The 23,575-nt window shown below is 43.1% G+C and overlaps 2 protein-coding genes across 2 annotated transcripts in view; both read left to right on the top strand.

The window, feature by feature from the left end:
* Positions 1-10,727, top strand: part of atg2a (autophagy related 2A) — a 41,365-nt gene extending 30,638 nt beyond the window's left edge. The window contains exons 37-42 of the mRNA XM_038286535.1: positions 71-140; positions 236-318; positions 1,051-1,172; positions 1,277-1,431; positions 1,547-1,705; positions 9,306-10,727. Of these exons, the coding sequence (XP_038142463.1) occupies positions 71-140; positions 236-318; positions 1,051-1,172; positions 1,277-1,431; positions 1,547-1,705; positions 9,306-9,542 (826 nt within the window). The 3' untranslated portion in view covers positions 9,543-10,727. The remainder of the gene's footprint in view (positions 1-70; positions 141-235; positions 319-1,050; positions 1,173-1,276; positions 1,432-1,546; positions 1,706-9,305) is intronic.
* A 2,473-nt stretch (positions 10,728-13,200) lies between these two features.
* Positions 13,201-17,872, top strand: trmt112 (tRNA methyltransferase subunit 11-2). Its single transcript, XM_038286541.1, has 4 exons — positions 13,201-13,420; positions 14,976-15,077; positions 15,291-15,383; positions 17,470-17,872. Exons 1-4 carry the CDS (start codon positions 13,346-13,348, stop codon positions 17,569-17,571), a joined length of 372 nt encoding a protein of 123 aa, XP_038142469.1. The 5' UTR covers positions 13,201-13,345; the 3' UTR covers positions 17,572-17,872.
* The last annotated feature ends 5,703 nt before the right edge of the window (positions 17,873-23,575 follow it).

Raw genomic sequence — 23,575 nt, 5'->3', positions numbered from 1 at the left:
CATGATGCATGTAGGATTTTATTAAAATTATACCTGCTTGAATTACTTTTCTCTCTTTTTTTTTTTAAAGGGAATTTCGTTTCACCTCTGAAGTGCCTATCTGGCTCGACTATCACGGTAAACATGTGGTCATCGAGCAGGTGAGAAGTCATGAAAACAGCTCCTCAGTCTCTGATCAGGACAGAAACGTCTCTACAGGATCTGCAGGTTGCTTGACAACTTTATTCTTTCTTAGGGGACGTTTGCTGGGATTCTGATCGGTTTGGCTCAGCTGAACTGTTCAGAACTGAAGCTGAAGAGGCTCTGCTGCAGACATGGGTATAAATGGACATTCAGACCATTGATTCATATTACATGATAGAACATCTCCTTTTAGCTGCTATAGTTAGCAACATACACGCCCCGCTATCATTGCTAAACATTGAGTTGCATCTGTCATAGAAAGAGTCATAGCATATTTATTTGTCATCTTATTTTTCTAAAATATGAATCTCATTAAAGCTTAGAAGATTATGTTAGAATGCATAAAGATATGTTCTCTGGATAAACATAAACCCATAATCAGACTGAGAACTGTGTACTAGTGTTGACAGGTATAACAAACTATGCTATAAAGATGCTGTCAGTGGTTTTTAGCAGCTCAAGTTGCCTAGTTGTGGTTGTTGTTTCACAGTTTGTTTGTTTCTGGTCTTGATGGTGAAATCTTTAAACTCTCAGCTGTCGCCAAGGAGCAGGACCAGAGGTTTGGTTCTGTTCCAGGTTGAAGGTTTTATATAAACACTCCATGCAGTTCATCCAGCTCATTTAGGACAGACTCCTTTCCTCCTCCTCCTCCTGTGGGACGGCAGAGTTTTTGTGTATTTAAGCCCCAGCTCAGTGCAAACCAATGGCTCCTGTCTTTTCATGTGATGTTATTTCCTGTAATATGTGTTAGTGTCACAGACACAATGAAGGAGATTGAAATCTAATAATCTCTTTAAACTAATCAAAACCCTGAAATTTCCTGATCTCCAGCTTTTCTTGTTTTTTTGTTGCTTGAAATGTCTTCAGTCTCCTCGGTGTTGATAAGGTGATCCAGTACGCCGTCACAGAATGGCTGACTGACATCAGGAAGAATCAACTGCCAGGCCTTCTGGGAGGGGTCGGCCCTATGCACTCAGTTGTTCAGCTGTGTATGTTAAAGTCTTTGTTACATGAACATTAAACACTTTTAAACAAGATTACTTTTTTCTTTCATTAATTATTTTCTCTCCTTCCTCTCTGTGTTTCTACTCAGTCCATGGAGTGAGGGATCTCTTTTGGTTGCCCATAGAGCAGTACAGGAAGGACGGACGCATTATTCGAGGTCTCCAGAGGGGGGCGGCGTCTTTCGGGACCTCTACAGCATCAGCTGCTCTGGAGCTTAGCAACAGGCTGGTGCAGGCCATCCAGGTACGTTCCCCCTCCTTCCACACGAACAAGTGATATAAATAATCTAAAGTTTTCCCCATGATATTCTTGCTTTACATTCCTTAAACTCACACAGAGCCTGTTTTCTTTCCTAAAGGCTACAGCAGAGACTGTGTATGACATCTTGTCTCCAACTCCTCCCCTGACTCGTTATGCCATCACCGAGGGCCGGGCCCCCGCCAGCCGACCGCGCAGAGCTGCACAGCCGGCAGATCTCAGAGAAGGAGTAGCCAAAGCTTACGACACCGTCAGAGAGGTGCTGAGCTTTATCTTCATTAAAACTTAATCATTAACCTTCATCACACCAGACAGCCATCTTTTAATCACATCTGTATCTTCAGAATATTGTTACTGCAAAGTAAGATGAACCCTTCAGTCATCCAACTAGTTTAGCATCAGGGGGAAAATAAAAGTCCCTGCACTTCTTTTTAGGAAAGAAACTTAATGTCGAAAGTTACTACCGTAACTACGGTTCTATGAATCCCGGATGACCGCCAGAGGCGGTGCTTCAAGCACTGAATGATCATTCATGCGCATGCGCAGGTCGAGTATTAATGACAACAAAGTCAGCTGTGACCTGCCGGGGACCCACGTGACTCTATATAGTCACGTGGCACCCGGCAATCAATCCCTCAATCTTCTCGCGAAAGCAGAGATTCCGAGGGACCAAGCACTCTGGCGGTCATCCGGGATTCATAGAACCGTAGTTACGGTAGTAACTTTCGTTCTATTTCATCCCTACTGACCGCCAGAGGCGGTGCTTCAAGCACTGGATGACTCATATCAACAAGGTCACGAGGAATCAGCAACATTCAAGGAACAACGACTACACCACCCACCTAATGTGATGTAGAGGCATGCTGCTCGAGGATTCCCTGAAGCGGATGGGGCGCAGCCACATTCACCCTGTAGAACCGAGTAAAGGTACTAGGTGACTTCCAGGAGGCCGCACGGCATATAACATCCAATGGCACCCCAGTCATAGCAGCAAACGATGTCGACATGCCCCTTGTAGAGTGGCATTTCACTCCCGCCGGCAGTGGCCGGTCCTGCAAGGCATAAGCCTTGGAGATCAAATCCACAACCCAGTGTGCAAGTCGCTGCTTAGAAAGTGCCTGACCCTTCCGTGAGCCAGCGTAGCAAACAAAAAGGCTATTTGTCTTTCGGAAGGATGCCGTGGCATTGATGTATGTCTCAAGGGCACGGACAGGACACAGTGGTTCAGAGGGACTTCCGGAGTCAAACCGGGCAAGATGGAGAGGCTGGGTGCTGCCTGCTGGCAGTGATACCTTAGGAATAAATGCTACGTCAGCCCACAGTGTAATGCCTGAGCCATCAGGATTCCACCGGCAGCAGGGTTCGGCTATCGAGAGAGCCTGTAACTCCCCTACACGTTTTGCGGAAACCATAGCTAAAAGGAACGCAGTCTTCAGTGAGAGCCATTTGAGGTCCGCCGACGCCAGGGGCTCAAATGGGAGGGACCGAAGAGCCTCGAGCACAAGAGAAAGGTCCCACGCCGGTGCCACAGGGCGGTTGGGTGGGTGCAAACGCCGAGCACCTCTTAAAAACAGTACAACATCCTTGTCTCGGCCCACAGAACAACCATTCAGCCCAACATGCCAACAGGAAATGGCAGCCACATACACCTTTAAGGTAGATGGGGACCGTCCTTGATCCAGCAATGCCTGCAGGAAGGTCAGTATGTCAGAAACTGAGCACTGCACCGGGTCCTGCTCTATCACGGCACCAGGTCGCAAAGACCGTCCACTTGTTAGCATAGACAGCTCGCGTGGACGGCGCCCATGCATTAGCCATTGTATGCCCTATGGACCCAGTGTATCTTGAGAAGGTGGACCCCGGCCTTGCAGGGGCCAAATCCAGAGCTGGAGCCGGTCCGGTTCGGGGTGCAAGATCTGACCCCCCATCTGAGAAAGAAGGTCTCTCCTGGAGGGGAGACGCATTGGCGAGCCGGAGCTGAGCTCGCACAGTAGAGGAAACCAAGTCCTCGCTGGCCAGTAGGGGGCCACCAGCAGGACCCTGTGCCCCTCCTGACGTACCCTGAGGAGAGTCTGAAAAAGTAGGCTGAATGGCGGAAAGGCATAAAGGAGGGTCCGGGGCCAGTCATGTGCCAGAGCATCGTGGCCCAGAGGGCTGCTGTTGTCCAACGAGAACCAAAGGGGACAGTGAAATGCGTCCCTTGAGGCAAAGAGGTCCACGTCCGCCCTGCCAAAGACCTTCCAGATGCACTCCACCACCTCTTGGTGAAGCTTCCACTCCCCTGGAAGCGGCTTCTGACGGGATAGAAAATCTGCTGGCACGTTCTCCGGCCCTGGGATGTAGGCTGCTCTGAGGCTGGCTATGAGTGGAGCTGCCCAGGTCAGAAGCCGTCGAGTCAAGCACAACAGTTTCCTTGACCTCGTGCCCCCCTGGTGGTTGATGTGAAAGACCACTGTGGTGTTGTCTGACCTCACCAGCACGTGCTTCCCCCGCAAGCCTGGAAGAAAGCTCTGAAGAGCCAGAAGTACAGCCTGTAACTCCAGGACATTGATGTGTTCCCTGCCCTGCCGCTGGGACCATGTCCCCTGTACCATTTGACCCCGCCAGGTTGCACCCCAGCCCGTGGAGGATGCATCTGTAAACACAACTTCCCGACGACACGGGAGGGAACCGAGCGGGACCCCTGTGGTCATAAACAACCTCACCCTCCATTGGGACAGAGACTGAAGACACTGAGGCCCCACCCGAAGTCTTCTGAGACGATGAGTGTTCCGTGTGGGATCCAGATTCAAGCTGTTCAACCACATCTGGAGGGGCCGCAATGACAGCAGCCCCAAGGGCACTACGGCGGACGCAGCTGTAAGCATGCCCAAGAGTCGAAGATACCGCACAAGAGGCAGCGCCATGCCGCGCCTGAATTCCGGGAGCACGCTCAATATACTGTCCACCCGCTGGGGTGACGGGCAAGCAGTCATTGAGATGGAATCCATGGCAATGCCCAGGAAGACAGTCTCCTGTGAGGGGGTCAGACTGCTTTTCTCCATGTTCACCTGCAAGCCCAAGCATCCCACATGATGGAGCACTAACCGAGTATCTCGAACCGCCTGGTCCCACGTCGCAGCACAAATGAGCCAGTCGTCCAGATATGGGAGGATCCTCAATCCCTGTGCCTGCAGAGGAGAGAGGGCCGCTGCAACACATCGGGTGAACACCCTGGGGGACAGCGAAAGTCCGAACGGGAGGACCCTGAACTGGAAATGCCTCCCTTGAAAAGCAAAACGAAGAAACCGCCAATGGGGCGGAGCGATCGGAACGTGAAAATAAGCATCCCTGAGATCTATGGAAGTGAACCAATCGCCCGGGGAAATCGCCTGCAACACTTCCTTGGTGGTCAGCATATGAAAGGGCATGGCCTTCAAGTACACATTCAGGCCTCTGAGGTCCAAGACTGTACGCAAGCCCCCGGTCTTCTTCGGAACCAGAAAATACGTGGAATAAAAGCCCGCTGGATCCAGCAGGGGGTCCACAGGCACTATAGCACCCTTGGCCAGCAAGGTGCAGATTTCTTGGTTCAGTGCCTGTGCCTTCACCGGGTCGTGGATCACAGTCATCCTGACCCGGCCAGGGATAGGTGGCCGGCGGCGGAATTGAAGACGGTACCCCCGGGACAGGGTGGACAACACCCACAAGTCCGGGGTGTGGGCAGCCCAGAAGCTGAGCTGTCCCGGGGAAAAATAACCGACCGCCGGCCCTAAGGCATCATCTGCGGGTCCCCCGGCCCTTCGAAGGCCCGGGAGGACGCCGGCCAGACTGCGCGGCTCGAAAGGGATGAAAGGACCTCGTCCCAGCCTGGTCTCGAGCTCTGTTCCTCCGATCTAGAGCAGGTCTCTGGACCGATCTCTGACCTGGTAACAGACCCTGGGGCTCAGTGGGAGAAGGAGAAGGCACTAAAGACCTCCGTGAAGGACCCGCAGCTGCCCAGGTGCTTACTGGCTGGCGATCACGTCTGTGAAGCCCTGCCAGCTGTTGCCTCGTTCTAGAGGCCTGAGCCGTACGGTCCAAGGCGTCCAGTGCCGCTGAACCAAAAAGCTCCCCCGGGACCACAGGCAGGGCCCGGAGGGTCCTCCTACAAGGCTCAGTTAATGGTGACTGCGCCAACCAGACCTGGCGGCGAGCATGAACCAGTGTGGGGAGTGTGCGTCCAAGTTCCCTCGTCATAAGAGCAAAGGCCTGCAGAGATGCATCAACCAGGCCTTGCGTGGCATGATCCAGCGGAACAGATTCCAAGGAGGAAGACAGGGCCAGCATAAGATGGGAGAGAGAGTTCCCAATCCGGCCCATGCGGGCCCCAGAGTCATAGGCCTTACAGAGAAGGTCGTCGGTAATACGGCACTGAGGACGCGGACAACGGGCATTGGGCCGCAAGGCCTCATCAGGCGGGATTATAAGAGAGGCAATGCCCGGTTCCACCGCTGGCATCTGCCCCAAGCCAACCTTGGGTGCCTCCTGCATAGCTGCCAGGACCCTGCCATCCGTCGTCAGACGTGAAAACGCCTTGGTGTCTGACCAGCAAGCATGCAGTTCCCGCACATACTCCGCCGAGGGAGGAACCACAAAGGCAGTCTCTGACCTACTGCGCCTAAAGAAGGCGCTGGAAGCCGCAGGCTGGGCCTGAGGAACACTAATCTGTAAACGGGCAAGAGCCGTTCGAATAGCGGATGTCACAGACTCCCCCGCATCCTCCTGGGAGGCAATGGAGTCCGACCCAGAGGCCCCGGAGCCCAGCTCCGGAAGGTCCTCACAGAAATGGGTGCCAGAGGCCGCCACAGAAACGGCATCGTCGTCATTGACTGACGTTTCATCCTGCTCGGTAGGGAGAGCCGTGCCGCGATCACCAGCAGTCTGAAAGGACTGGAGGAGGGCTTTCATTTGGGCCAGCTCAGTAGTGAGATGATCCACTCTGGTGGACAACCTCCCTGCATCGGTCCGTCTAGCACGCTTTGTCTGTACCGAAGGTGCAGCCACAGTAGATCGTTTGCACACCGCTTTCTCCATCGGCAAACGAGCACGCGGCGAAGCGCCCGCCCAGTCGGTAGGCTGCTCCAGTGCAGCCAACCGATCCAGTCTGACCGACCGGGGCATGACGCGACAGTTGGGGCAAGCGTCATCTGACAGCGCCTCCCGGAGATGTTCCACACCGAGGCAGGAGGGACACAAGTCATGCCCGTCATCCGGCTGAAGTGGAGCCAGACAGGTCGAGCAACATAAATTATCCAGCATCATACTGCTGAAAGGCGTGATCAGCCTGCTACCAAGGACAAGTCAACACGAGCAGGAAACGCTACTGGCGACTCGATTATTAACTAAAGATGAACTCAGCACGAGCAGAGACGCCACTGGTGAGTTTAGGCAAACAAACTATAGAAGAACCCAACGCGAGCAGAAACGCTACTGGTGGGCTTAGGCAAACAAACTGAAAACAACTCAGCGCGAGCAGAAACGCCACTGGTGAGTGTAGATAAACAAACTATGGAAGAACCCAACGCGAGCAGAAACGCTACTGGTGGGCTTAGGCAAACAAACTGAAAACAACTCAGCGCGAGCAGAAACGCCACTGGTGAGTGTAGATAAACAAACTATAGAAGAACCCAACGCGAGCAGAAACGCTACTGGTGGGCTTAGGCAAACAAACTGAAAACAACTCAGCGCGAGCAGAAACGCTACCGTGAGTCAAAAGAGCCACAAAATTAACGTGGCAAATCAAAGCGAACAGTAAACTACTGCTGAGAAAAGAACGAAAACTTACCAGTCACCGCAGATCTGGTAAGGTGAAAGCAGCTTGTGCAGCCCCTGGAGGGCGAGACTTACCCGCAGCTCCGACCAAACCCGGTCACGGGGCTACCAGCAACAAGCAGCCAGGAAACTAGTGGTATACACAGAAGCAACCAGCTTCACACGACCACACTCCTGTACTCAACACACCTGCGCGCGAGAAGAACAAAAGGGATTGATTGCCGGGTGCCACGTGACTATATAGAGTCACGTGGGTCCCCGGCAGGTCACAGCTGACTTTGTTGTCATTAATACTCGACCTGCGCATGCGCATGAATGATCATTCAGTGCTTGAAGCACCGCCTCTGGCGGTCAGTAGGGATGAAATAGAACCACATTTAACCAAGGTTTGTGGCTCTTGGTTTAACTCAGAATAAATTCCTGATTTATTAGCATGAAGGCAAATTGTAAGGAGCCCAAACATGCATAATCATTTATTAAGTTTAATCTCAACCAGTGATGATTTCTTCCTGTTTAACCGTACAGAAGTCCACATTTCTTCAAATATTGGTTTGGAATAGTACTGATTAAACATCACTGAATCTCTCAGTGCATCCTGGGATTTATAGGTTTAGTTTTTATAAACAATGTTAATTTAAATGTATTATAGATATAGAAAGAAGCAAATAATAGCATGGATATTATTAGGAAGATGAGATTTCACAATAGCTTATAGATGTTTTCAAACAATTTACATTTTTCTTCCTTACAGCTCTGCCTATAAGGTTTTCTCCTGGGATTTATTGTGACAGAGCAGCCTGAACTATCCATCAGAAGACAAAGGATTTAAAAGTGTTGTTTTCAGTGGATTCTAGTTATGCATTTTCAGAAACATCTTACACCTTAATTCACATCAATAAGATGTTTGAAAATAAAGTTTCCCCACAGATGCTGACTCCCCCTAGTTTCCCCTACATTGTTCCCTAAAGCAAACTTCAATGCGACTTTAAAAAAAAATTTTTTCACCCTGTAGCTTTTCCTTAAAGACCAGAATGTTTAGAGCTGTGTTACTCTGGGTCTTCTTTCTGCCTCTCTGATTAATGATGATTAAACAGGCAGGGGAACATTTGCTATTGTTGCTGTTCGGTGTGAATTAGAGACTGACACGGGAGTGGATTTTCACCCCTGTCCCGTCCCACTCCTACAGAAAAAAATTGTATCCCGCCCCGATCCCGGGCCAGAGTAGAAATCTAAATCCTGTCCCGTCCCACTGCTGGTGAAATTACTCCAACTCCCATCCCGCTCCCATTCAGAATGAGTCCCGCTCCTGCACCACTCCCATTCTTGTTTTTTTTTTTTGAGCGCGGGTGGAAAAACTCAGAGCGGAAGCACTGTTGCTTTTTGGGTCGTGTAGTTTTTTTGACTCGCATTATAGTGTAGGCTTCAAGGAAAAAAACTACAAAATGGCAGCGGCGCGCCAGTGCTAGATTTTTTTTTTTTCTTTCTATTTTATTCTATTTTTTGGCATCGATCCTAGTTTTTTTTTTTTTTTTTGTTATTATTGGTTTGCTCCCGCTCCCGTCTGCTCCCGTTAATGTTTAATCCTGTACCGTTCCAATCACGTGATCGTTACTAATACTAACTCCCATCCCACGGGAATCCCACGGGAATCCTGTGACCCGTGGGATTCCCGAAAAAATGTCAGTCTCTAGTGTGAATACACTATTCCTCTGTTTAAATGTCTCCAAAGCTTTATACGCTGTCCTCCGCATTTGTAAATATTCTGTTTGTTCTCCGAACAGGTTTTTTCAATTTTTTAGGGTAATGAGAATATAGAGGAGGGAGGGATATAAATGCATACAGCAAATTTTTATATTTGTTTAAGAAACAAGTTAACTTGCCAATCCACTAATAGTTGTAGTATTTTTTTTTTTGGTAACATCGTATAAAATCACAACAAAAAAGTTTGTGATTTTTTTACTTGATGCAATGAGAAAAAACAAATATCTTTTAGATTTTAGTGTTATAGTTAATTGGCTCATTGTCAGTGTCACTGATTTCGCCCTGTTGGTTTTGTCCCTTTGTAGGGAGTGATCGACACGGCTCAGACCTTGTGTGACGTGGCGTCCCGTGGCCACGAGCAGAAAGGTCTCCCAGGCGCAGTGGGCGGCGTTCTACGTCAGATCCCACCCACAGTGGTCCGACCCCTAATCGTGGCCTCAGAGGCCACCTCCAACCTTCTCGGCGGCATGCGGAACCAGATCAAACCGGACGCCCGTAAAGAGGACTTCCTCAAGTGGCGCACAGAGGAGGCACAGGAATAAGGACGGTGTGTCTGTGAATGAATGTGTGGTTGGTGAAGCTGTGGGATGATGGTTGTGGGACATGCATGGTTGTACGCGTGCGTAGAATGTTGTACTACAATGCAAAAACAAGGCAAAGACTAACTGCTACTGCAGCCACTGACACAAAGAGTTTTACATACATGTAACCAACCCCAACGCTTCTGCTGCTCATCATATCTACCCCCCCTACCCCTCCTCAGTCTGAAGACCGTTCATCACGTCTGTGTGAAAACATATCTCTGTTTTTATCATGGCTGGCTTTGATTTCGCCCCGAGCAGGAGCAGGAAGGATTAGAATAGGACGCAGAGGGAGGATACTTCATGTCCTGCTGAATTAGCTGCTTAGAACCTGGTTTAAATCCAAAACTGTCAGCAGGAGTTCGCACTTTTTTCCCCCTACAGACACCAAGAAATAGCTTCACTACAGCAGAGTTTGCAGCAGGAGATTGATGATCCTTAAGCACAATAAGAAGGAGAATCTTATTTTTTTTCTTTCCCTGTTGGTTTTTATCTGGAGTTATTGGTTTAGTTTTGAGCCCGCTATGCACCTGCTCCCCTCAGCGCTGTTGATTTGTGCCATAAACCTTCCAGAGTGCCCTTTGAACTTGTCTTGCCTTCCTCAGACTTGTACCCACCATACGTGACTGAATAGAAACCCCTGAGGTCTCTAAATCCTGTAGCATACTGGACTTCATGAAGTTAGTTGTTTTTAAAGACTGACGTGATTTGTTGGCTCTCCTTCCTGCTTCTGTTTTCTATAAAGCAGTTCTGGTGTCTGAATGACCCCAAACTGACTCTGTCTACATTTTAGATGCCTTCCTATTTGTTATTATTTTTTAAATGCTTCACTCTGTGTTTTGTGTTCATGTTGAAGCATAGGTATTGTATTGTTTTACTCTTTTCATAATAAGTGTTGGGATGATTTGAATTTAGTGACAATGGAAGAAAGGAAGTTTTACATTTTTATCTTTGTTTCTTTTTTGTGAGCGAGGGATTATTTGTGTGCATGTGTGGGCGAATGAGTCGAGGACGAACGTCTGTAAAGGTGACAGGTTTATGTTACACTACCTGTGTGTAATTGCTATTTACTATCAAAGTGTATGAATGACCTGTATATTACAAAAAGTATACAAATTAATACAAAAATAAAAAACCTAAACCGACCATATGTGAAATAGTTTGCTGTTATAGACCGAGATTTATATAGAATTTTTTATTTTCTCTCAAACTTACCTTTATAAACATGAATATAACTGGACTATCTTTTGACTTAATACAAAACAAACAGTATTTTCTGCAATGTAAATATTATTTTTGGATTACAAGCTCTGATATCACATTTTTAAACACCTGGAACAAAAAGTTAATCTAAGTTTTAAAAGCAGTATTGACATAATTGGGATCTGGTAAAAACAAAAAAGTGCTTTTTTTTTTTTACAGCTGTTTTTGTGTTGTACTGAATGCCATATTTATGTTTCCTACAATTAATGTGTTTCCCAGAAGCTGATACTGATGAGTTATACATGGCACTCTGTATATTTTTGGGGGGTGATCTTTGTTCAAGTTTAAGGAAAACAAAATGCTTGTAGCAAACCATAATCATCAGTAAAAGTTGTGATGGCTTTGTCTCTACCAGGTGCATGGCTCAACACAGGAGAGCCAACTCCTCAGGACAGCACTCAGCTGTTCACCTACACCTGAAGGTTAAAGGACACTTGTTTGAGGACAACAACGTCCATATTCTGGCCAAGGAAGAAAGATTGTTTGAGTTAGGGGTTAATGAAGCCATCTTTGTTCAAATAGAAAAGCCACCTCTCAACAGATGAGGTGGTCTTAGACATAACCTTTCACCTACTTATAAAACAGCGTTAGGAACAATACCCAGAATATTCATCTCCTACCTGCCCTCACCTGACTCACACTTAAATGAGGCATGTGACCGAAACTACTCAGTGCTCCCCACCACTAGTCACAACTGAAGAAGCCTCTTGGATGAGAGGCGAAGCGTCTTTTAGAAAACTTTACGTCCAGTTGCCTGGAGTGAACTTTTTCAGAATCGTCACAGATATATTAAAACATTGATAGATTCCTCTTACTAAATAGCTCTAGCAGATCTTTCCTGTCCTGCTTTCAATGTAAGATGCAGTCTTGTCTGGACAAAATAGAATGTTATTGTAAACACAGAGATCCTAAATATACCTGTCTGGTTTGATATGTCATGCCTGACCTCAGCTTTCACCACAGTGATCTTTATGGATGAATTATGGAGTTGAGAATTTCTTGATCAGAATCCATTGTTGAAAATACAATGCCTTGCAAAACTACCTGTACCCTTTGAACCCTTTCTTTGATATGATCCAAACCCCAGTATAACTCTGGTTATATGGTTAAGGTTGTTCTTAAGGAAAGTGAACCTCCACTTCAAGCTCCTGCGGCCTCTAAATAGTAGCCCTCCTGGATTTTTCTGCTTTTGGCACCATCTGTCTTTGTCTCGGTTCTGGCCAGCTTCGCAATCCCATCTGAAGACGAGCATCCTCACAGCATGATGTTGCAGCCACCGTGTCTGACAGTGGGAATGGTGTGTTAAAGTGATGTGAAGTTTTATACTTAAGCAACGTAGCATTTTTCTTGTCGGCCAAAAGTTTCGTTTTATTCCCTTTTGCGCAGAGCTTCTTACTTTACACATTTTGGGCTCTGTATCCAGAGATTTCAGGCTCTCTCCGTGCTCATGCTTCAAAAAGCCATGACAGGATTTTAAGTCATTGCTTTCAAGTAATTTACCCCTCATTGGCAGTCTCCCATAAATCAGCTAAAGATGGATTCATAAAAGGAAGCACAAAGGAGCTCAATATAGGAAATAGAAGAGGGGGGGGGAAGCAGAAAGATGTTGCTGCGACGAAAGGCAAATGCATAAAAACAGTAATATAAACATATGACTTTATATTTACAGTTCTAATTTTTTTTTTTTTACTGTGTAGGAGTATTTATAATATTACAGATTAAGTAAAAACAATAATCTTTTTTGGGTTCATTTTTTTTTACAGGCAATTATCAAATTAAATAGATGCTGAAGGTAAACTGATGAATGGAATAAAGGGAAATAAATCCTGTGCTTAAAACTGCAGATTGGTTTTCTTATACAGAAATTGCATAATTATATAATTATTTCATTCCAGATTCTTATTTTATTTGTTATTTTTATTTTAGATCAATATACAGTTATTTTAGGTCCAATAAATATTTGATAACAGTCATAAAACAGGGCTCTCTTCATTTCAAGCTACATCTGTATCCATAGGTAACGTTCCTTAAAAAATACATTAATGCATATTTTATTGCCTATTTTAGTGCAATATTTTTTTTTCATTTAGTATCACCATAATTACAGTTACAGTTTTTGTTTGTTTTTTTTAAGATTTTTGATTTCTTAAAAACACGTATTTTAGTTTGTTTTAAAATTATATCTAAGCCTGTGAGGTAAACAATTGGCAATAAATAATGTTATTTGTCTTTATTTTCAAAAATAAAGTAATTTAAACAATTCATATAGGAAGAGTAGAAGAACAGTATAGAAAACAATTTTACAAAAAGTTTTAAACATATTATCGGTACCATGTCGGTCGGAACTAAGTGTGGCGCAGTCAGGAATCATTAAAGCGGTGCAACGACAGTCCTTTGGCTACACATGTGAACACTGCTGCAGGATATTTCATAACAAACTCTCCGTTTGTGGCTTTTCAAAACGCTGCTTTCTGTAACATTTTAAACATCTGTTTGTAAACATGAAGCTGCTCACGCACAACATGTTGACGTCGCACGTGAAGGGGGTAACCAAGGGATACCCGCTCCTCATTAAGGTAAACGGCTAACACCCGACTAGCCGAGGCTAATGCTAACATCGAGCTGCATGTTGTTCTGATTCAGTCATTTTTATGAGATTTTCGTGTCGGTACAGATTTAAATGCACGAATTCTCCGTTGTTAAAGTTATTGTTTTTTCCTGGATTTGAAGTGATGTATGTTATCTCAGCCACAAAGTTAAAGCCATAACAATGTGAACTACACATAAGATCATCTATTTATATAATTTTGTCAGTAAATACACTCACAGCTTTTGACTGTATGATGTCATCAATTTAACTAAACCCTACCAACTTTTTAGTAAAAGGTTCATTCAGTTTTACAATTGTTACCTCTTTAAATTTATATTGCTTTTAAAACGACCTCCCTCTTTAAAGATTAAGCAAAATTTGATATAAAGAAAGCAATTATTGAAGTTGATCAAACCAGCCTGGCTGCCCTAGGTCATCCTGCTCCCTGTAGATATACATGTTTCTTTTTTTAATCTCATATATCCTCAGAATATTTCCCCAACAACCTTAAGGATCATGAAGATGTTTGTTGGCAAATGTAACAGGGGTCTTGTGTTCTCTTTGGCATCAGTGCTTTTCCTTATTCTTTAATTGAATTGTGACCTTATCTGGGGTAGATGAGATTGAGGTTTAGGGCTGTTCTGGGTTCTGTTTTGACCTCCAAGAGTAGGCTGGACCCCCTTGGCACCACTTATTCACACCTCATATTTTGAGATGTCTGTCACAGCCCCTAACCCAACCCTAAACCCTTAAAACTTCTCTCTTCCCAGGTTGATGGATATCTAGAAGGTAGTTTCTTATCTCTTTTTAAACATCTTCAGATTAGTAGATGATGTGTCACTTTATAGGGTCTTTAAGCCTACTTCACACTGTCAGAGATCTTCTATTTGAGGGATGTCTGGACTCTGATGGTTAGACGATGATTAGGCTGAGGGATGGGAAATGTAATTTCTTAAAAAAAACCTTGGTTCATAGTTATTTCATGATTTAACAATCTTACTAATTACCTGAGTGAGCTTGGGGCCAATTTGAAATGGCTTGCCTTATTCTTAATTAATGTAATAATCATTTGGGTGCTGTGTTTTTATTTACTCCTTCTATCTTGGTTTTATATGAACCCTGTTTTGTGTGGGAGTGTTGGCCTCGTAGTTAGAGCAGTGCGCTTGTGCTCTGAGAAAGTTGCAAGTAACTTATTTGACTCCCCAGCCGGAACTCTGGGTCTCTGAGCAATACTCTTAACTCCACACTGCTCCCTAGGTGCCGCACAATGGCAGCCCACTGCTCCCCAAGGGGATGAGATAAATTCAGAGATAAATTTCTCCAATGTGAGATAAATATAGTTCAATTATTATTAATGAGTTAAAGCATGCAAGTGTGAGAAAAGCTACTGTGAGCAGCTGTTGGGTGTGACCAGACAGACCCTCCTCAAATAAAATAGTAAAATGTTTAGTTGGACTCTAAATGTCACCAACCCGATGTCGAAGCCCCCTGGTCTAGACTGACAGTCTGCTGATTATGTATTTATGGTGATATTTGTGCAGGCCACTGAAGTCAAGGTGAATGAGGTGGAGTTCAACCCTAAGTTCGTCTGCCGGATGATCCCCAAACTGGAGTGGAGCGCTCTGGTCCAGGCCGCAGACCAGGTCAGTCTGAGATCATCAGTTATATGACAAACCTGGGGGGGAAAGCTGTTTAATTACTGCTTAAATGAATGTACTGATATGTGTAACTGTATGAATAAAGATTGACATCAGCTAATGCTGAGATTTTATTCATTCTAAGCTTAAGATGTGCAGAGTTATAACAAGTTTTCTGAGCCAATGTTTTTAAAACTGTGCTGGTTTTCTTTTCCATAGCTGGGTCATCGAGACGACCTGCCAGGTGAGCTGGTGCCAGACTTTGAGAAAAATGAAGACTTCCTGAAGAAAGTACACAGAGTACTATTGGAGGTAAAGATCTTAATGTTCAATCTTAAGGCTGCAGCCCTGGTTACTGCTGAGTCATACTTATTAGTAATTAATAATAATGATGATGATGGATTCAGTCGTTCTTTATTAGAGCTTTTGTTTTTATTTTGGTGTTGGGTCTCACTTTGCACTAGTATGCGGTTCATAAACCAACAGCTATTGACTAATTAAACTGGCTCTATGTCAGCACCTACTCCCATCTGGGCCAAAGTGAGGATCCGCTTCTGTCAAGAGCAGGAGATGGGATTAAGCGAGCCAAGAACCAATCAAAAATATTTAGCTTAATTTGAGATCTGATTTGAAAAAAAAAAACAAACAAAAAAACACACAAATCTTTAAGATGAATAAAAATGTGGATTTACTTTGGAACAATAGTAGCAAAAGTCTCTGACTTTTCTCCTGTACATTCTTTGTCAACTTTCTTTGTAAAGCAAATTTGTCAGGGTTTCACAAAAATAGGGTTTTACAGTAGCTACTTTCCACAAAATTTATAAAAAATAATATTTTACCTGGTCTTTTACTATGGTCAGATGAGCATGTTAGATCCACTGTGTAACCCTTGTTTGTGCTGCTCCCACCACTGATACATATCGATTAATCACTGCCTGAGAATGAAAGCAGACTTTATAAATAAAACCGGTGAGAACAGGGCTTCATGTACCAGGAATGGCTTTTGTAGAAAATTCTAACTTAGGGCTCACCAAGTTCAGAGCTAGAATGATAAAAAAAAAAATAATACGTCCAGATAAATAAAATTACAGGAGAATCACAAAAGCTTCATGGCATTTGGAAGAAAACAAAGATAACCTGTAAATTCTTAGAAGATTATACTGAAATGCATTTATGTTTAATTTGTATTTTCAGATTTTCAAATACAAAAAAAACATTAAAACTTAACATAAAAGAAAGTATATAAATTTTCTTAAATGGAACCTTGTATACTAATACACAATGTGGTAAAAAAGATCACTTTTTTTTAAGTGTTTTGGAAATGCTTATTATGAATACATAACATGTAGGAAATAAGCTAAAGCCAGACCTATGTGTTTTATTCTTTCTTTTACAGGTTTAAAAAATAGTCAGTTCTTTAGCCGTTTTGGACAGAATCATTAGAAGCCATTGTGGACCACCTAAAGGTCCACTTACACCTCTGGAAGATGCTGTTAATGAAACTTAATAAGCAGAACAAGCACTTGTTTCCCTGTTGAAATCTATTTAATTATTTCCTATTTTACTTTTTATTTCTTCCTCTTTTTTTATGAAATGTTCACAGTAAAAAGTGTCCGATTAGTTTATTTTTGCAGAACAAAAAATAAACAGCAAATATTCTGAATCTAACAAATATGAAGAGTTTTTGATAAAGAGGGAGACAAATAGTTGAATATGCTGGTGAAGATACTCAGTCATCCAGGTCATAGTCATTCGAAAAAAGGAAATGAAAAACAGTCCTATGGACTTTGTTTCCAAGTTTGAAGCCGTTTCGCTTCCCATCCAGGAAGCTTTTTCATTTCAAATATCAGGAATAGCGTTAAGTTCAAGGTTTTATACCCCAGACCTCGAACTCAACGTTATTCCTGACATTTTGAATTGAAAAAGCTTCCTGGATGGGAAGCGAAACGCCTTTAAATTTGGAAACAAAGTGGATTGTTTTTATTTTTTTATTTTTGGAAATAGTTTAATATACTAATCAGCTACATAAAATGACAAGAAAACAAGACTTTACAATCTAAACCTGTTGTCATTAAAATAAATATGTGTTTTGTATATAAAGTAGTTTATTTTACACTGGTCCAAAATAAGGTTTTCAGACTGCACCTAAAATTCCTTCCTCTGCAGAACATTATTACCACAGCATGATGCTGCCAACACCATGTTTGACAGATGGTGATCAGTGCCAGTTTGTCACAACACATAGCAGCTGTACTGTCAGAGTTTGATGCAATAGACTCAAAGCACAAAAAACAATATTTAAATCATGACAGGGTTTAGGTATAAAAATAGAACCTAAGTTCTGTTGTCGCCTTGAGCCGCGCAACCTCTCACTGTTCTTGTCTTCCTCCTGTTGCAGGTGGAGGTGATAGAGGGGTGTCTGAAGTGTCCTGAATCGGGTCGAGAGTTCCCGATATCTAGAGGAATCCCCAACATGCTGCTGAACGAAGACGAGGCATAGACGGCTTTTTTCCCCCACAATCTTCAACCTGACCTTTAACCCCAATGGGACTGTTTTGTTATTCAGGGAGCAGCCGGACCTTAGTCTGGGTCACCTCCATGAGAGTAAAGGCCACATCCTTTGGGTTGGTTGTAGTTACGACATTTTAAGCAGCCCCTTTTCCCTGCACATGGAAAAGATTAAAAGAATAATGGATGGAAACGTTCCCTGAGAGAAACCCCCAGTGGTTTGATCTGTATTTATTTTTGTAACTGTTTCAGCTTTTTCTTTTCTCAATAAAACTGCTTCCTGACAGCCGAAATCATTTGGTTTTTGTGGAAAAATATGGATTCACTTATATTACAGCGTGCTGGAGTACAACCGCTGAGAGGCACGGCTCTGAACCCCATCTCGCCCTCTCTCAGGGTTGGATGACGTGGCAGTGGCTCGTCTATATTTGGCTTTAAGGAAAAGAGGGAGGAAAAAAACAGGCTGGAAGTTGTTTTTAAGGAAGTCTGTTTTTTTACCCACTCCTTAAAGCCACACATTACAGCTCTGCAACCCACACACGACACCCCACCTGGGCGGGATCCATGGTCTGAGATGCCCCACAGTTTGTAAGATCCTCCTAAATGCGCTGACAGGCGGAGGCAAGGCCACTCTGATGAATGAAGAGGCTTTCCAATCTTTTCTGGCCGTCTTTAGTTCACAGCAGCAGTCAAGTCAGAACAGGAGCTTGTTTGTTCACAGGCAGCGTTATCATTTTTAGAAATTCTGCCAGGACAGACGATGAAAGGAAGGGTTGGCCTGACCAGAAGCCTGGAGGCTGCCTGAGTCGCTCCTACCTTTCCCTTCTACTTACAGCAATTACAGGCCTGCACCCGCAACTATAATAACGGTATAATGTGATGGCAGCAGAGCAGCAATAAAAGCCACCCCTGGCAGATTAATAGTCCTCCAGAAGTGCTGAGCTGTAATTAACAATGAGACTGAAGAGGAACAGACAGAAAAGAAAGGAGCTCGACTGAGAGCGTGAAACGCTGAAGATAAAAACGGATAGGCTGCTTTTTGAGTGGTCTAATAAAATCAGGATGAACCTCCTCAGCTGGCAGCACCAACAAGCTGAAAGTGCAAATCACGGCCGGGATCCGGTCCATGAATAATTTAAGGCTGCTTTATGTTGCAGGAGTCAATGTTTTGGCAAATATTAGTGCCACTTTTCATCTGGGCAAAAGCAGGAAATGCCTGTAATTGCTTCAAGCGTTGCAAAAATCAGCTAAAGGGGTCATGTTTCATTTATGAGAACAAAGAAGTTTTTGTAAAATGGACGTGAACATGAAGTTTTTATTCTCAACTTCTAGTCAACTTGCATACAAGTGGTGCAACACTGTTAACCGTTAGTTTAGGCTAACATGGCCCATTTATTTCCACTTCTAATGAAAAACGATGTTAATCAGACTTATTTGATAAACTTAATATCATAAATATACTCTGCAGGTATTTTCTAGACCATGCTAGAGTTCAATATGTATTATTCTAACATCTGAGCTAATTCCAACTTTCATTTTACCTGAGAAATTCATCATAGCCTCAGTAATAATCCTGTGCTGCTTATTAACAACATGGGTGGCTTTTGTTCCTAGAGCTGGAGTTCAGAACCTGATGTTAAACAGCAATTGGGAAGAAAGATAGGCAATAAATTGAATATTAAACAATAAATCAGTGATTTTTACCATGTTAGGTACAAGAATTTAAAACAGGAGTCAATGATTGATTAGAAACTGTAATGGTTGGTTCTATTGTTTACAAGGATACACTCAAAAACAGTATAATGTTTTAAAGATAAACACATTTCTTAAGGTAGTTATTAGCTAGATATTTTGCAAATCTGAACTTTAAGTTGGGATGAAAAAAAAACATAAAAATTGAATTCAAAAATACTTTATTAATCTTAAAGGGAAATTTGTTTTTGTAGTAATTCATTGTTTTGGTTTTTTTTTTAGTTATAGAAATCAATAGCTGTTTTGCACCGAATCTAGAGAAGTCTCTTACTGAAGATACTCTGTTTTTGTTTAAAAATCTTATGAAGATGCTCACTGTTATCCATAATGTTCTTCACTTTATGAAGAATTCTTCTTTGTGTAATAATTTCCAAAGGCTCTAGAGGAATTCCTAGATCAGAGCCAGCCTTCTTTATTAGCTTTTTTATTAGGTTTTTTAATTCATTAGCACTTATGCTGTTACCCCAACAGAGGATAGCAGAGGAGATCACACTCTCCATAACAGACTTATAGATGATATGTAGCCTCTTGCTGCAAACGCAGAAGGACCTAAGCTTATAATCTGCTATGTCCCTTCTTATAGATGACTTCACAGTTGCGTCTCCATTCTAGTTTGTTGTCTAAGTCAACACCAAGGTATTTATACCCCTCAAACACCTCCACTTCTTCTCCCATGATGTTAACAGGATTCAACTTGTTCCTGTTTCTTCTGAAGTCTGCAATCATCTCCCTTGTTTTGTGGATCAGATTATTTTTTCCACACCATACAACAAAGCAGTTCACCAGCTCCCTGTACTCAGCTTCATGTCCATCTTTGATGCACCCAATGACTGCACATTCCTCTGAGTATTTCTGCAGGTAACAGGACTCTGCCTTGCACTGGAAGCTAGACGTGTACAGAGTGAAAAGAAATGGTGAGTGTACCATGGGTGTTTACACCTGGGAGCAGCTTTTTAACACTCTAAAGCGGATATAATAGTACAACTACATCCTTAAGTACCAGATGAGTTGAGAAGGACACACTGAGGATGCTGAGCAGGAGCAAGGAGATGAACAAGAAATTTAAACCATCTCTTCCATTAGTCATCATAGGGAATTTGAGATCTTTAGGAAACAAGTTAGAAGAACCCCGAGCAGGGATGCAGCCAGAATAAGGGGAAAGCAGCATTATGTGTTTTACTGACACATGGCTGCGCTGACGTTTCAGAGCAGTTTTCAAGCACCAACTCAGCTGGTATGCGTGGAAGTAGTTGATATATTATTTCTCCCAGGTATATAAAGTCCACTTCCTTGGTTGCTGTGGTTTTGCATCATCAACAAGTATGTAAAACGAAAAAAAAAAAAAACATTTGTAAAAGTCCTTCCAGTTTTATAAGTATATATAAAAAAAAATGAATGAAGAAACTAAAGTTCTCGTAAAAAAAGAATATCAGAGTCAAGCCAGCAGAGCCAGCTTTCTCAAGTATTAGTATAGTATTATATAGAGAGTTTGACTGCATGTTAGAGAGACAGTTTAGCCGTTTGATCTAGTTATTCAGACAAAGGTTATAGTGTTTGGACCTAATGGTCCGTGTGACTCCATAACTATAGTCCTACGACACAATATTTTAAATCGCCCGTCACGAATTTGGGTTTTAATGTGTACAGTGATTTTAAATGGGGAAAGCCAATTGGAGCAGTTGTCAGATCTTGATTTTATCAACAATTGGTAAAACTAAAACCTTTTCTTTCAAGACAACCCTTTGAAACAGTTATCCATGCTTAATAGATAACGTGCTTTATTTCATCTCGATTGGATTGCTATAACTATGTTGGTGTGTGCCAGTCTTTGCTGTCTTGCCTACAGCTGTTGCAAATGCAGCTGCTCGTCTTTTAACTGGTACTCCAAAACATGATCACATCACGCCTGTCCTGAGCTCACTCCACTGGCTGCCTGTGCATTTTAGTGTTGATTTTAAAATCCTTGTCTTTGTTTTTAAGTGCCAAAATAACCCTGCCCCATCTTATCTCTCTTCACCTCTACTTGCCTCCTCGGTCCGTCAGGTCAGCAGAGCAGCAGCTTCTGCAGGTACCGAGGTGTAAGAGGAAGCTCAGAGGGGCCAGATCCTTCTCTATCGCTGCTCCTCGTTTATGGAATAGCTTCCTGCTGCACAATAGGGAGACTTCTTCAATACCAGATTTTAAAAAACAGCTCAAAATTACTTTTATTCATGGGCTTTTAACTCTGGAAGGATTTAGTTGTTGTGACCTTGTTTATTTACCTTAAACAAATGCTTATTATTCCTTTATTTTATATTTTTATGCTGTATTTTATTCTTTGATTGTGTTATATTATTTTTGGCTATATTCAGTTCTTTGTTTTCAGCTGTAGCTGTTTTAAAGCGCTCTACAAATAAAAGTGATGATGATGATGATGATGATGATGATGATGATGATGATGATGTTGAAGACGACGACGACAAGGGGCACCTTTAAATGTTGCAGGACAGCAGCCTTCTAGAATTTGAGTTTAAAACCATCCCCATATGTGTTTCTATGTGTTTTCTTTTCCAGGTAGCAGTTAAATAAAAGTAAAATAGAATTATGGGTACAAAATACATGAGACTGGAGCAGAAGTTCTCCGTCCAACAGGAGTAATGCAGCCATATCAGTGGTTCTCAGACGTCTTCAGGACTCACTGTCCTTTAAGTTTTAGATATGTCCTCCTTCAAATGACCTCCACCATGTCCTCAAGTGCTGCACAAAGTTGTTGGTCTCAATTTTCTTTCACAAATTTAGGAGTTAGGCACCAAGGAAACATAAATAACATGACAGTGGGTCCCGAGCACCAGGGTTAAGATCCATTTGTTGGATCAGAGCATACTTAGGGGTTCAGTTTTATCCTGTCAAAGCCCAGACTTAGTTTCCACATTAAGTTGGAAGACTTGACACAAACATCCCTAAAAGTTGGAATTCACAGTGGAAAATTGAGTATTCTCTCCTCAATATCCACCACAACGTCCAACATTGCAGCCCTGCTTATAAAAATAGTCGCAGGTGTAAGAATTTGTACTTCAAGCACTTTGTATCTTGTTAAACCATTCGACTTAATGCAGCAACCCCCCCCCCCCCCCCCCCCCCCCCCCCCCAGCAGCTGTTGTTTCTGGTTTAGTGTAGTCACTAAATGCTGGATGTTCTTTAGATTTCCCTTGATGCACTGAAAGTTGGCAATGAACAGAAAGTAGGCTCAAAAACTCCATAATAGCTGTTTGGGTATGTAACCTATATGTTGTAGATTATTTGATTTGACTGTAGTTAAAAGATTCATTACACAAGTTTAAACCTTTCTTATAACTTTGACTATAAGTGCTTGTAGATTAGGGAAAACAAATGAAAGGAATATTTTTAAGTGGTTACATATTGGAAACTCTTGGTTTCACTTCCTAATCGGCTAATTAACTCCTGAACAGGTTTACAGACGTTCCAAATGGTCTCTGGGTCAGCATGTGACACAATAATAGAAAAGATCACTGACCTGACAGAACTCCACAGGACAGTAACTGACATTTATAAAGAGGCCATCTTTTTTTGTTTTTCATACCAGCCACTGATTTTTAAGCATATTTATCCAAATTTGACAGGAAGGAAAAAGCAACATTAATTTAAGGATTTAGGGGAGCTTTACAAGAAGTGGACTGTAGCAGGAGTCGTTGCATCAGGCCTCCCAAGCAGAGACAAATCCTACATGTGGGCTGCAGATTTCACAGTCCTTATTCAAGCCCCTTCTAAACCAGAGACATCAGAAGGATTTTACCTGGGCTCGGGAGGAAAATAACTGTTCCTTTGTTGTCCAAAGTCCCAGAGTCTGGAGGAGAAAAGGCAGAGATTCCATGTTGCTTGAAGTCCAGGATGAAGTTTCCACAGTCAGTTATGATTTAGTGATGATTCACTGTGTTTTCCAAAGACCACAGTGAAATGCAGCCATTTACCATGAAATTTTAGAGCGCTTCATGCTTCCTTTGACTGAAAGCTTTTGATGAGGTGGATTTCATTTTCCCATTGGACTTGACAGCTATATGCACTGCCAAAGGTGCCAAAAGCTGGTTCAATTACCATGTAACTGTGCTTGTTTGGTCAATAAACTGGCCCATGTATTTTAAATACATTTATGAAATATGGTAAATTATTTCTTTAGGTTAATGTTTATTTTTTCCCTCCTTGATGGGTTTCTTGTAGCTTGGTTTGGTTTCCTTCCATCTCAACTA

The sequence above is a fragment of the Cyprinodon tularosa genome, unplaced genomic scaffold, assembly GCF_016077235.1.
Source record: "Cyprinodon tularosa strain WSP-4 unplaced genomic scaffold, ASM1607723v1 ctg228, whole genome shotgun sequence".
Classification (NCBI taxonomy): Eukaryota; Metazoa; Chordata; class Actinopteri; order Cyprinodontiformes; family Cyprinodontidae; genus Cyprinodon; species Cyprinodon tularosa.
Note: the sequence above shows the minus strand (reverse complement) of the source record. Positions and strands in the feature narration are given on the sequence as shown.